Here is an 18,402-nt window from a genome sequence, read left to right as displayed (position 1 = left end):
GCTCCGAGGAGCCAACAAATAAATCATACTTTCCAGTGATTAACACAGTGTGACATTTATTCACTATAGAGTATACAGAGAAGACAACAACACCGTCCCTCCTTTTTGTCCCTACCTCTGTTCCCTTCACTGAGAATCTTTCACTCGTGACCTCGGTGGTCCTGAAGACACCGTCCGTGATCTAAACACATATATGCATCTTCTCCACATGGTTAGCATGCTGTGAATGCGCTGAATGATTTTTTTTTTAATCATTTAATGGTACATCCCAGGATCCCTTGAGACATGAGAACACAACAGGGACAGGGCAGTCTGCTGCATCCCTGACCCTTATTATTTAAACCAGCACTCTGTTGACAGGAATTAAAATGGCGTCTGACTTTATGTATGTGAAACAATTACTTCAACATAAATATATATACATACCGATTATATATATAAATATGTACTGATGCAACATAAATCACTCCTTGGCACCGTTGCTCTTGAAGGCCCAGTCTTGGTGATATTGCTTGTAGGAAATCATTTCCTGTGGTCCCTGAGGTTTGCATAACGCAAAAAATGACTTTAAAATGGAAAGCCCGTGTGAAGCTGGAGACCCGGCCTGTGAAAATGCCATAAAGCATTTCTGCAGACGGTGCTCTGTGAGACTCGACCTCCACACTACCTTGCCTCAGTGCTATGGAGGCCTTTGGCAGCTCTTGATGCGGTGGCTCTCAGCTTCATGCGTGATGGAAATGTTAGGCATGTTCCACAAACTAGCGGAGATGACTTATATTTTACTGCTGTTGAAAAAAAGGGGGGCACTCTGGAATTTCACCTACAAACTTGAGGCCGATTGGAAGCCAATGAAGGGAAAAGTGGGTGTCAGTATGCCTAGTCCTTGGAATTTCGGCTGTTAAGGTTCCAGTCTCTCTGCAAATGGCACTTGCAGAACATCTGCAGCCCTCAGGGAATAAGTCCCTAGCATTCAAGTTGGCTTGCTTAAAAGCAATACGCAATATGAGAGCTGGTAGGCAGCAAGCTGTGAGTAATGTCCTGTCAAATGGGCAGTTGCTTTCCCACCCCACTTAACATATAATCTTACAAAATTACATCTTAAAGATTCTTGCTAACATGTTTTTCTTTTAAAATTCATAAACTCTTATAGCAACGTGACATACAAGAGCTAAACAATGATGTTTAGCAATAGAAAGACAACTACATTATGTTATAGCCACTGGAACCACTCAGCAGCAAAATATTTTCAGACACCATGTTTAAAATGGCACCAAACAAAGCAGTAAGACAACACAAACACAGTGGCTAATTGCAAGATGCCCAGTCAACTAACTCTCTCTCTCTGTCTCTGTCTCTTTCTGTCTGTGTGTCTAACTTCCTTGTTTGGTACCTGGAACTGTGAAGCAGGCATTGCTCCTAGGGTGGCAATGCAGAATGGAACCTGGGCACACAGATGTATACTTTCGAAACCCCTGAGAGCTGAGGCAGGGGTATAATAAAATAAGATCAGGGCTGGAGAGATAACTCAGGGGTTAAGACTCCTCATTAGTCCTTTAGAGGATTTCAGGTTCTAACACCCAAGTCAGATGAGGCTTATAGCAACTCCAGAGGATCCTATGCCCTCTTCTGGACCTTTCAGGAACTGCACTAATGTACAAACACCTACAGAGACACACATGCATGTATACAAATAGTTAAGTATTGCCAGATGGTGGTAGTGCCCGCCTTTAATCAATCCCAGAGGCAGGGATCAAACTCAAGAGGCAGAGGCAGAGGCAGGCACCCTAGTCTACAGAGTGAATTCTAAGACAGCTGAGGCTATTACACAGAAAAACCCTGTCAAAAACAAACAAAAAACAAAAATAGTAGGTCTTAAAAAAAATAATAGAGTGAGCTAGTAAAAATTGTTCTTCCATCCTGAGCAGAATTCCAGAAGAGATAGAACGGGCCCCAGACCACATCCATATTATTTATATGGTATTTTTGTATTTATTTGTATGTGTGTGAATGCACATACATGTGTATACCTATGGATATGGAAGCCACAGGTCAAACTCAGGAGTTACCTTTGGCACCTGTCCACTTGTTCTTTGAGGCAGGATCTCTCCCTGCCTTGGATCTTGTCAGTTGGGTGAGGCCAGGCAGGGATCCCAGGGATTCAGCTGTCTGAGGCTCTAGAACTGTGATCACAAATTTGTCCTGCCACGCCCAGCATTTTTATGTGGGTTATAGGGACTTAAGTCAGTCTCCAACACTTATTCAGCTATGCTTTATTAACTGAGCTCTCTCTCCACCCCATGGGTGAGGGCTTTTAAAAAAAACAAATATTTCAAGGTTTTTGGTTGCCACGAAACTGCACCTTAAAAGCAGCACAGCGGTTCCCTCCAGGTGGGCAACAGCCTCTCTGTCCCTTCCTGCTCTTTCTTATGAAACCCCTTTCTTTCTTAACCCTTCCTCCCTCATGCCTGAGTCTTGGGCAGTTAGGACAAGCAGGGTCAGCTCATAGCTGGGTCTCAGGAGAAGCAGGGTCAGCTCGCAGCTGTACCTTAGGACCTGTAAGGAAACTCCAAAGAAGCTCAGTGTGCTTCCGCTGTGATGAGCAGCCGGGGCGGGAGGCTCATCCCTGCAAACAGTTCTGTATCCTCTGAGCTGAGGACACAGCCTGCAGCAATGACAAGCACTGTAGGAAGTGAGGGAAACTCCAGGCACTTTTCAGAGAGGGGACTTTAGACTGTGGGGGGATCGGTTATGCTGGACTCAGATCCGAGGCCTCTTGAGACATAACCCCTTTCACTTTGTGGTTAGCAAATCTTTTAAGATGGATTACATCTTTCTGCCCCTGCCCCTTTCTCATTTGTCAATGAGGAAATTGTCTAATATCTACCAGTAAGCTAGAAATGTCCACTTGACCCAACGCCAGTCTTTACCAACTGTACAAGAGGCTGTGTAAGCTGTGAGAGACTGTGGTATGTCCAGACACACAGGAGTGTTTCATTGTTCCTCTTTTGAAAATGTCAAGCTTTGATGGGTAAAAAGGTTGGGTTGCCTGGCATATCTGACTTCAATCTGACCCTAGCTTTGATAATCTCTGGCAAGACATATCTCTGAATGAGACCCCAAAAATGATTTATTAAAACAACTGTTCTCCACCCAACCCTAGTGAGGATACAAACTTAGGCTCAAAATGATTGCTGGTCCCACGCTCATGCTCCTTTTTATATCTAGAGCATGAAATGACCATTTATAAGATTGTTTTGGAATAAAATAAAAGCAATAAAATGATCCCAAACAAAACTTCCCCTGCCAGGATTTGTAGTCCTCTGTGTACTGATGTAACCTCTGAAGCTTTTCTAGAGCTTGGAAGATGATGATAGCCCACAGGGGAAAAAAAGAGCAAAGCTTGGAAGATGATAGCCCACAGGAAGAAAAAGCAGAGCTGGCACTTGTCAGACTAAAAATGTTCTCCCTTCTTTTTCTGATAACTGCAGCTCAAATCCTTCAGCACACTGCTCTTTCACAAGCCAGGCGTGCCTTTCCACAGACCAAAATTATAGGATATGAGAATTATAGGACAGAGATATCCTCTAACCAAAAGAAACGTTATCCACCAAATAATTACCTTAAGATACATGATGTTTGTGTGGTTTAAATGAAATAGTTCTCTTAGCTTCCTTGAAAGCTTATAGAAAATGTGCTTCCTTAGAAGCAAGGGGAGCTTTAGAGCTTGGTGATGAAGACCAGAAGCTAAAGTCCTGGTGATGTAATTACATTTCTTGTTGCTGGACCAAATACCCGACAAAAGGCTACTTAAGGGAGAGAGTTATTTTTGCTTACAGTATGAGGGCACACAGTCCATCATGGTGGGGAGCAAATGCTGGCAGGAGTCTAAGGCTGCTGGCGACAACTGTCTCTTCAGTCAGAAAGCAGAGTGGATAGGACATAGGGCCAGGCTATAAAACTTCAAGGCCTGGGTTGGGGATGTAGCTCACATGGCAGAGTGCTTACCCAGCATGCATAAAGCCCTGGGTTCAGTTCTCATCACTGCGTAAATCAGGCCTACTGTCACATGACTGTAATCTCAAAGGGGGATTACAGAGATTAAGGAGTAGAGAGATCCTCCTTAGATATATACCCTGATGTCAAGGTTAACTTTGACTACAAGAAACCATCTCCAACACACACCACCATCACACTAACTCACTCCTAACACAAGTGGCCCACCTGCTCCAGAGTGAGGTTCTGTCTTCTAAAGGACCCATAATCTAAAACAGCCCCACTGGTAGGGGTCCACATGTTCAAACATACAAGCCTATGGGAGATATTTCACAGTACCTGGGAACAGGGTGTGAGTCCCATTTCCCCTGTCAGTGGTCTTGTGTAAGTCACCTAATCTCCACTGCCTCCTCTCTAGGGTGAGAGACATTTTGTATCCAGCTCCACAATGGTGAAGATTGAATGAAGTAGTCCATGAAAAGCGCCTATCAGAAAGATTCTCTCAGAAAATTAGGAATAGTGCTACCTCGAGATCCAGCTATACTACTCCTAAGCATATATCCAAAATATGCTCAAGCATACAACAAGGACATTTGCTCAACCATGTTCATAGCAGGTTTATTCGTAATAGCCAGAATCTGGAAACAACCCAGATGTCCCTCAACTGAGGAATGGATACAGAAATTGTGGCACATTTACACAATGGAATACTACTCAGCAATTAAAAACAAGGAAATCGTGAAATTTGTAGGTGAATGGCAGGAACCAGAAAATATCATCTTGAGTGAGGTAACCCAGAAGCAGAAAGGCACACATGGTATTTACTCACTTATAAGTGGGATGTTAGCCATATGATATAGGATAAACATAATAAAATCTAAACAAGAAGGAGGATCCTAGGGAAGATGCTCAATCCTCATTCAGAAGGGCACACTGGATAAACATCAGAAGAGGGAGAAAACAGGGAACAGGATAGAAGCCTACCACAGGGGGCCTCTGAAAGACTCTACCCATCAGGGTATTAAAGAAGATGTTGAGACTCATAGGCAAACTTTGGGCAGAGTGCAGGGAATCTTATGAAAGAAGGGGGAGATAGAAAGACCTGGAGGGGACAGGAGCTCCACAAGGAGAGAACAGAACCAAGAAATTTGGGCTCAGGAGTCTTTTCTCAGACTGATACTACAACCAAGGACCATGCATGGAGATAACCTAGAACCCCTGAACAGATGTAGCTCATGGCAGCTCAGTCTCCAAGTCTCCAAGTGGGTTTCCTAGTAAGGGGAACAGGGACTGTCTCTGACATGAACTCAGTGGCTGGCTCTTTGATCACTTTCCCCTGAGCGGGGGATGGGGCATCCTTACCAGGCCACAGAGACTGACAATGCAGCCAGTCCTGATGAAACCCAATAGGCTAGAGTCAGATGGAAGGGGAGGAGAACCTCCCCTATCAGTGGACTTGGGGAGGGGCATGGGAGGAGAAGAGGGATGGAGGGTGGGATTGAGAGGGTAAGAGGGAGGGGGATACAGCTGGGATAAAAGTAAATAAATTGTAATAAATAAAAAATAAATCAATAAAAAGGAAAAAGGACTCAAAACTTACTCCTAACATTTTAATTCAATTAAAATCAAAGTTAAAGCGTTGGTTATCACCCAAGAATGACAGTTCAGACAGCAACCTAACAGAAGGCAAAACAAAACTGAACTGACATGGATCTCTTATTTTATGAGGCTTGGACAGGCATTATCTCGATGAGAAATCCAGGCAGGGTGGCACAGTGAATAAAGGCGCTGGCTGCCAACCTGGCAAGGAGAGAACTGACTCCCACAAGTTGTCCTCTGATGGCCACACATGCACTCTGGCATGTGTGTGACTTCTCGCAAAAATACGCATATCACCCAGAGGCAGAGTTCTTCAGTTATAAGACAGTGGTTGAGAACTAAAGTAAGGATTTTATTTTTAATTAAAAACATTTTTTTAAAGCAAGTTTTAGTCTATAGAATGTACCTAACGATTTAAAATACGGATGGCCAAACTTTTTTTTTTTTTTTTAGTGGTAATCTTTCTGTTGTATTGCAAATAGGAATTGATTTAGTGGTTATTACTCCTTAGGCTCTTGATTTAGAAAGTGTAGTTTGTTTCCAGATGATGGACAGCCCAGGAATGCTATAATAATTTTACACTGACTACTACTTTATCAACCTAACTGCTATTATAAGCACACACTTAATGGTGTCATTGTTCCCTTTGCTGGTGAAGTAACAGCAGTAGAAAAACAAACTGACAGACTGAAAAGGCCTCCTATCTGTAGATAACACAGCAGGAAAGTGTCCTAGGTCCCCCAATACTAGATCACACCCCTGTGCACTGCTCATAGCAGCCATTTACTGGCCAACCATGGCTCCCCTGGAGATGTAAGAACCATCATGAAAAGTTAAACGATGTTTTCAAACTGCCTATGTTAAAAGTGGCTTAGTATTACAGTTTTCAATGCTGTTTAGTATTAACGGACACATGAAGTCAACCGTCCATTTTCATTATATATCAAGTCTCTGGTGATAATCTCTCATCTCCTGGCTTTCTACCGAAGCAGAGGAATTTTGCACGTCAAAATAGGTGAAGACCTGAGATGGTCCCCAGATACCATTAATTCATTACAAACTACTCTAAGATGTGTCTGTCTAGATAAGTTGGTATTATTCTATCCCTTGGGTTACTCAGCCATGGTATGAAAGAGATAATTTGACTTAGAAGGTCATGATTCATTTTGCCCATCCCAGACACATTGAAATTGTCAATGTCATGTTTCAAGTAGGCTGGGAGCTGATTTCAGCTCTGACACAGGTTCAGGTATTACAGGTTCATGTTGTTTTTCTGCAGCAATTCCCCTGGATTCTCTTCATTCACAGTGGAATGAGCCCACCTGAGACTCTAGGTCATGGCTCACATCACAGAGACCTAACAGAATTCTATTTCTCTGAAGAATTATGGCTCTGGACCCGAAAGTAAACAGCTCTGGGAACTGGGATGAGGCTCCATTCCAATGCTGGCACACACACACACACACACACACACACACACACACACACACACACACACAAAGATAGCCTAGGAGAGGGAGCTGGCAACTTAGAGATTCAGATCTACCAGAGGGACCTGGCTGAGGGCCTTTGTTCTCTGGTCAGACCTAGCAGTCTGCTGACATCACTTCCCTGCATCTGCTTTCTGCTCTAGCCCTTCTCATTGAGAAGAATGTGTCATCGGCAAGGGAGATCTATGAAGGAAGAGAAAGAGCAGGCTCCGGCGCCCACCTCAGGTAGCCTGCAAGGTGTGGCTTCGAGTTCTGCCCTGACCTTGCCTAAGAAAACTAGCCCACAGACTCCACGTTATCCGGTGAAAGCTAAAAGGTAAATTCGGAGGCAGACACCGCCCTTCCCACACTGTATGGTTCTTTTACTTTCAGAATCAGCTCACAGGACTACTGGGAAATATGTAATCAGAGACTATCAAAGTTCTGTTTTGCTTTAAAATACTAGAATTTTAGGGATATTCCCACATTTTAGATACAAATTGAAGTGGTAGAGAAAAAAAATGTTGTTGGGCTAGGGTGACAGCTCAGTCAGCAAGACACTTGTGCTGTAGGCATGGTGGCCTGGCCTGAGATCACTCCTCAGAGCCCACATGCTTCAAAGAGCTAGGTGTGAGAGTACAGAGTTTTCATCCTGGTGCTGAGAAGTGAACACAGAAGCACCTGTGGGGAGGACTTGGACACAAAACCTTGTCTACTTTGTGAATTCTAGGATAGTGAGAAACTGTCTCAAAAAAAGATAGATACATAGAGAGATGATAGATAGATAGATAGATAGATAGATAGATAGATAGATAGATAGATAGAGGACAGGTAGATAGAAGAAATACCTTTTGTTTTCTTCCTGAGACAGGGTCTCTCTGCATACCCTGGCTACCCTAGAACTCACTATGTAAACTCACCAGGCTGCCCTTAAACTTGCTTGTCTGGTGGGACGAAAGGTGTGCACCACAATTCGTGGCTTAACCTAAACATTTTATTTAAATAGCAGTCTTGATTTTTTTTTTTTTAAGTTCAGTCTTTCTCTTGGACATACTTTTTTCAATTGAGGATGTCTTTTACCTTCCCTGCTCAGCTTGAAGTTACTGACAACAAGGGTTCACATTCTATGGTATTTCTGACTTGAATCATTTTGCACATTTTAATCCATTGTTCAATCTTCTTGTCTAGTCAAAAGTCAATAGCATGTGAGGAATGGCAGCTGAGGCTGTCCTCTGGCAAGCACACACACACCCACATGTTCTTTCATCCTCACATGTGTACACTCTCAGGCTCCCAAAATATCCAGACCAATCTGGCAGCTCCCTATGTACTATAGGGAACTACTAAGAGATGACTTAAATTCATGTTCATGTAATTGTACTTATTAGTTAATCACAGTTCCAACATTCACAACCCACCCTTCACGGCAATGAACCCATTTGCCAACTTAATACTTCACTTCAATTTCATTAAGACCATGGTTGGTCTGTTTCCTTTTGCCAAATGTGCTTTCTAAACAAAGCGGATCCTTCTGTATCAGTTAATGTCAAAGCTGACAGAAAAATAATACTTTTTTTTTTTTTTTCAAATTTTGCATCAATTGCTCCAGAGACTCGGAACACTGGCAATCGGAAAAGCCTGTGTACACTTGTATGTCCATCTGCAAGCAAGGCTGCTTCTAAGCCTTTTTAGCAACGGATGCTCTGGTGACTTTAAAAAGTGTCTGAGGGAGCAAAGATTAAATGTTGCTTGTAAAGGCAGAACACAGATACTGTTCCTAGCTGTCTGTGCTGTTCCTGGTGACTGTCATACAATCTTGGGGCCATCTTTGCAGCAATTTACAATGCAGTGGCCTTTCTCTAGGAAGCTGTCATCCAGCACATGGAAAGAAAAGGAAAAAATGGTTTCGCCTCCAACAACTTTTGTAACACAAATGTTGCATTCTTCACTGCATGCATTCCAAGACTTTAAGTAGTAAGGTATAATGGCTCTGCTTTGCTACCTTTGCATAGAGTTCAAATTAGCCACAAATGCATACACACACAATTCAAAACGACAAGAAGACTGCACAGTATATGGATATGATCAGACTAAAACTGTTGAGAAATAACTCCATGAGCTAAAGATATATGAGATATGGAAACACGAATTCAAATATAACTCTGTGGTGAAATTTTGTCTGCTTTGTTCTGTTCGTGTGAGCATAGCCCAGTATTGGCCAATCACTAAATCAGAGCAAAAAACCTCATACATGGAGAGGAGGCAGGCCAGGAAGCTGATTGTATCTGGAAAAGTTCAGATTCCCGCCACCATAGATTGAAAGTTTCTCAACAACTGACTCACAAGACAACAACACTTTCAGTACAAGCTTTTGGTGGCCACCTCCACAGTGAAGCAAGAGCAGCTACGGCAGATCAGCTCAAACTTCTGTTCAAGCACCAGCCTTACCTGTGGGCTTTCAGGATTCTTTGGGCAATAGCGTCGCCCACCTTGTTGAATACGACTTTATCATCAGCGCAGCTTATGAAAAATTGGTTCTGTGAGAAAAATAGGAAATGTGTGTAAGGCCTTGTTTTCTCTGTAGGATGTCCTACAAAATATGTAGAAGGAGGAAACAAATGCTATATTGATTATTTTAAAAATATTTCACGTGGATATGTTCAGGCCACTGAATCTTTCAAGGAAAGCAAACGGCTCTGAATATGGAAAGCATCATCATGCTCAAGATCTCATGTGAATGACATCATCAGTGCTTATCACATCGTTCTGAAGCAGAGGGCTATGTGGTTTTTGTAGAGGAATGTTAATTCAGAACATAGCTGTTCTGGCAAGAGATCACATCCAAAGACCTTCTAGGTCTGTGTGATCTCCATGGAATGAATACAAACACGCCTTTAATCCAGGAGACAGAGACAAGCAGATCTGAGTTCAAGGCCAGCTTGGTACAGAGCAAGTTTCAGGTAAAGACAAGCTTAGGTCTAGACCTGTGGTGATACAAGCTTTTAATCCCAAGCAATGAAGGTAAAGTTAGTTTGTAGAAAGAAGCACTCATGTTTGAAAGTGATGTCTAATTGAGTGGCAGAAACAGTGTTGAATCAGAGAAAGACTTGACATCATAGGATACACTCAATTCTCACAAGAAGAGAGTGGAAAGGGAAGCTACTTACGGGGCCATACAGAGAGGAAAAGAGGCAGTTTTACCAGGGCAGTAGTAGAGAGACAGGTTGCAGAGAGAACGCAGGTGAAGACCAAAGGAGCCAGAGAATGAGAAGAAGCTAGAAGATTAGAGCAGATTTCTGGAGTTAGTTTGAGGCCAAACAGAGCAATTTAGAGGCTGAGAGAAAAGCCAGTGTGAATAAGTTAGTTGGGAGAGGAGTTTGAGCCAGAACAGTTGCAGTGAACCAGCCAGCCCAGAGCCTACTAAAGAAACAAGAAAAGGTGAACTAATTAAACAGTAAGCCTCAGAGGCTGAAAACATTCTAGGCTTAGGTTAGATTGTATGGAGGCTAAAAGCTTCTAGGACTCTGCCTAGGTTAGTAGACAGAGGTAGTAAGCCTCAGAGATAAGTTACCTCAGGGAATGAAAGTTACTTTTACAGACTTTTGTAACACAAATGTTGCAATTGCATTCTTAGAATGCTGAGGATATTTCCCAATTATGTTTCCTTCTGATTCTTACACTGTGCACATGCTTATGATTAAAAAGGTTACACTGGCATGCATCCTGTCTTGGCCTGAGTTTACTTTTCAGTAAGGCACGTGGCCGAAGTCCTGTTCATTCTGCCCAGGTTCCATCCAGTGTTTCTTAGCACCTACTTTCACCTTGTCTTCTTCCTTTGGGTCTTTCCTGTCTCTGGACTTTTATTGTAAGCAGTTTCAAAGAATTGTTCTTCTGTGTGGTGTGTTTCTGTGCCTGATTGTGTGGGGCACATGTCTGTGTGCTGGTGAGAGGGCGTTTGTGTGCTTGTAGAGGTCCCAAGCTGACCTCGGGAGTCTCTCTTCATGTCTCTCCATCCCATTTTCTAGGGCAAGGGATCCCCAAACAATCCAGAACTCGCTGACAGGCCTACTCTACCCAGCCAGTTTCTCCAGGGATTCCTGTTTCCTCTTGCCAAGTGACAGCAGGCCTCTGTGCTTACCTAGCACAACGCAGCTGCTGAGGATCTGAACTCAGATCCTTCAAGCCTACATAGAAAGGATTTTCCAGGGAGTCACCTCCCCAGCTCTCAAGTCTCGTTTATGTATACATAAATAAACTAAGAGTGTAGAAAGAAAAATGCTTTTGATTTAGGTACTTCTGTTACCCAGAGATCTAGAAAACATTCTTCGAAACTGTTGTTAGAAAATAGCCACACTATTATCCTAATGGTACAAAAGGCTTTATTGCATAAAGAAAGGAATGTTAAAAATAACAAATAAATATTACAAGTACTGCCTATTGAAACAGAATCCAGATTGTTGCAATACAACTGTAATTTCTAACAAAATGCATCTTCAAACATATATATTTTCTAATTGTCTTAAGGAATAATTTGAAGTTAATTTGCATCCCCTGATAGCAATGCCATGTGTATGAGTGCCCAGCTTTTAAGCAGCAGCTCAAATCGGCACAATGCCCCCAGGAGACAGCTTGCAGAAAGGCACTTGAGACTATGACTCAAAACAACTCACACTACAAAGCGAGTTAGCATGGGTCAGCAGCTATAAGAACAGACTGACAAACTGCCACATGCCCTGTCCGTCTGTCTGTCTGCCTATCTTTTTTAAGGAATAGGGTAAATGCTGACTGTTTAGGCTCATGAACATTACTCAGAACAATGTCCACAACCACACATGCCTTCGAGGGGTTGCTGACATCATTCAATGCTATGTTAGCGTGAGGAAAGAGAAGTAGCTTGTGATGGTCACGATGGTGAACTTGATACAAGTTAGTTTGACCACGGAAACAAGTCCATGGGCTTGTTGGTGAGGGTATCTAGATTAGGGCAATTGAGGTGGGAGGACCCACCATAAATGTGACAGCACCATTCCACACTCTGGGGTCCCAGACTGTTCAAAAAGGAGAAGGGGGCTGAGCACCGGCATCCATCACCCTGCTTCTTGGCTGTGCATGCTGTGACAGACAGTTCCTGCTCCTGCTGCCGTGATGTCCCTGCCATGATGGACTATATTCTTCAGAACTCTGAGCCAAAATAAACAGATTCTGCCTTACTTGCTTCTGTCAGCAACAAGAAAAGTCTCTAATACTATGTTAATGCTATGTTTTACAAAAATGAAAAAAAAAAAAACGACTGGGTGCTGGACAAGGCGGCTTCACATCTTTGGCAATGACAGCATCATTCTCACAGTTAATGATAACAAATGTCTCCCTCACCTCCAGAGAGGACTTCCCTGATGTTCCCACTAATGCCTTTTATCTGCTGCGTGATCCCGTGTGAGATGCCACAGCAGTTAGCCTGCTAATGTTTTTAATGAGCTTTCTCTTTCCCCGGGTCTGAGACATGAGGAAAGCTACAGTTGTTTGCTGACGATCCTTAATCAACTGTCACTCTATAGAAGGGATGAGAAGCAGGACTCCAGGGGAGGGAAAACAGTGCTCAAATAGTTTTCCTAACAAGTTGCTTTTGGCTAAACATTCTATTTTCATTCAATGAGAAAAAGAAAAACAGGATAAAGGAGGGGGATGTGTGTTGGTTTGTATGACCCCCATTACCGAAATTTTTTTCAGGGGTTCCAAGGGATCTGCACTATTTCTGTATCTATTTTGAAGTTCAATTAAAGTTTCCACATTAAACTCACTGTTCTCATTTTTGCATGGACTCTGAACACAGTCTGGGGGCTGAAAAAGGCTTTGTCATGAATAGCGGCTCTCAGCTTTAACATCCTCACATCTCTCATTTCCATGATCCCTTCCCTCCCTTTCCCTGCTCCTGGATGCCCACAGCAGAGTATCTGATCCTCTGCACAAGCAACTGACCCTGTGCATGTGTATGGGCGTGCGCTCCTGAAAAAGCACATGCCTCTCTAGACACTCTAACCATAGACCAGTGAAGACTCCCACATCTGTGCTAGGGTCACTTCAAAACAAAACAAAATAAAACAAAACAAAAAGCCCAAATGTATACATGAGCTGGGACTTTGTTAGTACAAGGGTTTGTGAGAATCCATCAGAGTCTTGACTTAAAGATGGTGCAGAGTAAACTCAGGTATGCTGGGGGATAAAAATACAAATGACCTCAACTGATACTTCTCTGGAATTCTTCATAACTCAATTCGTGCTTATTAACACAGAATCCTGAAGTGGGGTCCCTATAGTCTTATATAATACTTGTTGTCTGGTTAGTGTTCTGACAATTTGATACAAACTAAAGTTATCTAGGAAGAGAAACCTAAGTTGAGAAAGCCTCCATCAGCTTGGCCATAGGCCAAGTAAATCTCTGAAGCATTTTCTTGACGGATGATTGATATGGGAGTCTTTTTCACTGGGGGCATTGCCACATTGCCACCCCTGGGCAGGTGGTCCTGGATGGTGTAAGAAAGCAGGCCGAGCCAGCCAAGGGATGTAAGCCAGTAAGCAGTGTTCCTCCACAGTCTCTGCTTTGGGTCCTGCCCTGGTTCCTGCCTTGCTTACATTCCCACCTTGACTTCCCTCAATGACCAAATGTGACATGGAAATGTAAGCCAAATGAACTCTCTCCTTCCCCCAAATGACTCTGGGTCATGGGAACCTAGACACTTGGCAAGGCAGGCTCCTGTGTAATTGACTTAAGGACATACTTACTTCAATATAGATGTAGTGCTTGCTGTTTTCTATTACATGGGTGTAAGCAGAGTGGATCGATTCTTCATGGTGCTTTATGCCAGCAGACCAGTCAGCTGCAGATCGGAGCAACTACAAGCAATCAGCAATGAGCATCCATCAGAAAACCGAGATGACATGGTTAGTACTGATACAATGACTGGGATGGTTTGAGTCCCAAGAGAGAGCTGGATCATGTCCAGAACACAGCCTTGAGATGGCTCGTCTCGATTGTCAGCTTGTTACACCAGGAAAGAAAGAACCTCACTTAAGAACTGCCTCCATCAGATTGGCCTGTGGGGATGTCTGTGAGGCTTTTCTCTTGATTTCCATTGGTGTAGGAGGGCCCGGCTAACTGTGAGCAGTGCTACACCTACGAAGGTGGGCCTGGGCTGTGTTTAAAAGCTGTGAATGTGAGCCAGGAGCAAGCCAGTAGGCAGTGTTTATGGCCCCTGCTTAGCTCTTGTTTTGGCATCCCTGGATGACAGAAACCCCTTTCTCCCCAAGTTGTTTTTTTTTTTTTTTTTTGTTTTTTTTTTTTTTTTTTTTTTTTTTTGGCCATGGCATTTATTGTAGCAACAGAAAAGCAAACTAAAGCAGCACTCTTCCATCCAGCATTCTTTTCATTCAAAACTTAAAAACTTAAGTTGTGGTTCCTACAAGGAATATTTCGAAGACTTATTTAGATCATTACAATTTTAGGTTGTCCTCTTTTTCTGTGACTTCCCTTCAGCTGTACCCGCTTACAAGTCAAGGACCCCGAGGCAGGGCAGAGACTAATAACTGTGAAGTGTGTGTCAGCAAGCCTCGTGCCTAGTAAACAAAGAGTATGTAACTGCTGACTAATGATGGCAGTTAGAGGGTGCACTTGGGCTATGGCAGATCACATCAGAGATGATGCAAAGTAGACTCGTACCTGTGCATGGCGGCGTGGGCAGGGGGACAATGGAGCATCTCATGGCCTTCCCAACACTAAATGACCTTCGCTTGCCAATCCTTCTGGTATTTTAATTGTTGCAGCATGACTTTTACATATAGTAAGCTCTTAATACGTACATCTCAGTTTTTCATAGTCATCACAGAAGAATCATAAGGATGTGGCACACTTGGTAAATGTTTGCCTAGCATACACAAAGCCCTCGTTTCCATCTCTAGCACCACTTAAACCAGGTGTAACTGGCACACACCTATAATCTTAACATTTGGAGAGTGGAGGCAGGCAGCAGGATCAGAAGTTCAAGTCATCCCTGGCTACAAAGCAAGTTTAAGGCTAGCCTGGACTACATGACACCCTGTCTCAAAAAAAGTAAAAGTGAGAAAAGAGGAAAGCATGTGGGAGAATGAAAGGGGAAAGAGGATATATATATATATATATATATATATATATATATATATATATATATATCTGCTGTTTCTAATCTTAAATGAGTGTTGAAACTGTCCCTCACAGAACCAACTAAAATGTAAGATAATGAGAAGGATGATTGAGCATTTACCAGGACTGTAAATGTAACCCAGGAGGTAATTGTCTTATATCTACTATCTATAAAAAGGTCTGGTAAAGTACTTAACAATTTTAAAATAATATCTACCAGCCTAAGGAGCTGCAATGCTCTTGCTTACTAAAAAGCCATTGACTGTGTCACCCTCAAAGCTATTTGATCTGATATGGGATCTTTATTAGCTGGTTCTGTCAACACACATGGTTATCAGGTAAACATATGGAAATGTGTCAAGTGGAAAAACGTACATAAACACGAATCAAGTTAAAATAATCCAGGAAATGACAGGATCTCCAAAGGAACTGTGTTATTGGTCACCAGATAGGAATAAAGATTAAACAAAAGTTCCAACTCTTAGTCTGTTTGAATTCATGGTAGATGTTATTGTAAAGCAATATGACGCTGGGCCTGCAGACTGCATTGAAAAGGTTCTTAGACACACATCCTCATGCAAATCCACGACTCTGGAAGCAGGCAAGCTGGCACCTGGCTGCATACACTGGAAAGACAAATGGGCCGCACAGCTTCGAGATGGTACTTTCACCCTGAACATTTCAATGCCATGGAGGCTCCGTTCCCTCTACTGACCAGCTGAGTTCTGGGTTCTCCTCTCCTCCCTTCCTATGCTCTTGTTCTTTTCCTTCCACCCTTTCTTTCTCTTCCTGAACTGCTAAGGCATAATAACAGAACAAATAAGTACATTTGTCATAATGAGACCCCCTTTGTATCTTAACCTAAAAACTTAATCATAAATTCCAATGTGCAAAGAAAAAAGTGGTTCCTAGTGATATGTGGCTCTGCTAAGTTACAAGCTTTAAGTTTATAAGCAACCCAGATAGGAACATCCTAGCCTTCCCCTGAGATTCAGAAACCTACACTTTATCTTCTTTCTCACTCTGAAACTTGCTCTGATTCAAAGACTCAGTAAACTCATGCATGAAAGATAAAAATTAGCAGCAGTTAGATGTCAAAGCAGGTTTTAACTGCCATGTACTATCCAATCAATTCAGTGTCTTCCAAGCAATGATGAAAAGAAATTCTTGGGGCAGGGTACACTAATAGGCAGTTGATTAGTCATGCCTACCAGGAAGGAGAGCAAGGAGGTCAGATAGCTGTCATTTTCCATGAAGGGCAGCTAATTAGAGGCATTTAAATGTTTAAAGTCAAGCTGTATACCCAGAAACCACACCATTTGTATGGGACAGGCCATACGCCAAAGTGGAGGGTCTCAAAATGCTTACAAAACCCAAACATAGGAAGTTGCCCAACTCCCATGGGCTCATCGTTACGAATCCCATTGCCCAAGTCCAAATTCATAGCTTTCACTCACAATGGAAGTCACTTAATTGAAAACAGTCATTATCTGGGGCAAACTTGAAAGCTAGATTTTAAGCAAGAGGGGGGAAAAAATCTATTTGAGATTATTAGTTATTTACTCTTCTAATTAGTTAAAATCTGGCTGTCACCACACAAGCAATTGAAACTATGAATTTCTCTTTGGCTCTGCCTGCATTTTTGCCTTTTGAACCCTGAAACTGTAGAAAATCATTCTAATTGTGTTACATCTTTGATAATCTAGAGAATCCTGTCAATAGTCAAGACCGTCAAGCATGTGTTGACTCATGTTCATTTGCTTTCAATTTAAGAATCACTCTCCTCGTTTCGTTTCACTGACCTCACCAGCTTGTCTAATGTTTCTAGTTTTTAAACAATATAAATGAGACAAGCCTCAGGCCCATCCCCTCACATGTGAAAAAATATACCAGAAATGTGCTAGGAATGAAATCTAACCCATACTTTTCAGACCTCAAATTTAAATACACAACTTGAAAATATACAAAAGTGGCATAGATCTGATTTGATGGTTTAGGGTCAAAATCATAACCAGGACTAGAAATTTTCCTTTGTGCAGTGTCTTATTTTTTAAAGTAAAAATAGCTTGCTCATTAACCACAACCCTTCCCTTTCCATACAAGGGGCCTAAGATTAATGCATGAAGAACAGAAATGTCTCTTGCAGGAAAATCTTCAGGACATTTCTAGCATCTGTCCCAAGCAAGTGTTCACCAGAATGCTTCTAGTCCCTGTAAATTAAAAATGTGTATGTGTATATACATGTGTGTGTGTATATGTATATATATATATACATATATATACATATGTGTACACATGTGTAATATACATGTATATGTATATTACATATGTATATATGTATATACATACACACACATATGTATTTGTATATATGTATATATCTTGATTCCTTGTTATTTCCCTAAGTGTCACAAGTGAATTATGGACAAAGATTGCTTAGGACAAAAGCATTGTGTGTGTCCTTCAGGCTGAGGCTGGCATCCATTCATGTGGATGTTCCTAGGCGTCATAATCAGATGAGAAAAGGTAAGTGCTCCCTCAGTTGAGCCTCATTCTTCCAGTCTGGGCTAAAAGCAACCGCTGTTAGTGGTTGTGAAGACATTGACCTAATCTTCATCTCCTCAAGCTCCTTCCTTCCACAGCGCCTGAGATTGTGTGCATGCTGCTCAGCGGGCTAGGCAATGTCACAAGACCAGCCATTTACCGGAACCAAAGGAAGAAGTCACTCCTGAGGCTAAAGGAGGGCAAGAAAGCACAGTGTTTAACGAGTGAAATGAGGGGAAAAACACTGCGTGGAGGCAGATATGTATAGCTGGGTACTTTGGGGAACCAAAAAGATACAATAGGAAGAGAGGTGATGGGAGATGGTCTTAAAGGATGTGACAGATGAAGCACTGTCACCTTGCTGGGGCCTTGGTGTCTACAGACACCCTGGGATTCACTGGAAACATGCCCACCATCAGCACTTATACCTCAGAGCTAAGGCCAGACTGCAGGGAATCAAGGCTCCTTCCCACCACTCACTTAGGTTGCTTGGTTGGTTTTGGAGACAAGGTCTCAGTGTCTAGCCAGGACTGGTCTTGCACTGATGGGCTGTCTCTTTTCTATGGCCTGTGAGCAGGCAGTTTCAACACAGCCTCTCTCTGCCTCCCATGTGGGGGCCTTCCT

The 18,402-nt window shown here is 42.6% G+C and overlaps 1 protein-coding gene across 6 annotated transcripts in view; it reads right to left on the bottom strand.

Moving 5' to 3' along the window:
* Positions 1-18,402, bottom strand: part of Pld1 (phospholipase D1) — a 194,759-nt gene that overhangs the window by 36,233 nt on the left and 140,124 nt on the right. For all 6 annotated transcript variants that reach the window (XM_055625940.1, XM_055625944.1, XM_055625943.1 and 3 more), the window contains 2 exons: positions 13,842-13,952; positions 9,510-9,598 (listed from right to left, as the gene is read on the bottom strand). In XM_055625940.1, the coding sequence (XP_055481915.1) occupies positions 9,510-9,598; positions 13,842-13,952 (200 nt within the window). The remainder of the gene's footprint in view (positions 1-9,509; positions 9,599-13,841; positions 13,953-18,402) is intronic.

This window comes from Psammomys obesus, unplaced genomic scaffold, assembly GCF_907164565.1.
Source record: "Psammomys obesus unplaced genomic scaffold, mPsaObe1.curated_primary_1811, whole genome shotgun sequence".
NCBI classification, from domain to species: domain Eukaryota; kingdom Metazoa; phylum Chordata; class Mammalia; order Rodentia; family Muridae; genus Psammomys; species Psammomys obesus.
The sequence above is the reverse complement of the archived record's forward strand: the minus strand, read 5'-3'. Positions and strand labels throughout refer to the sequence as shown.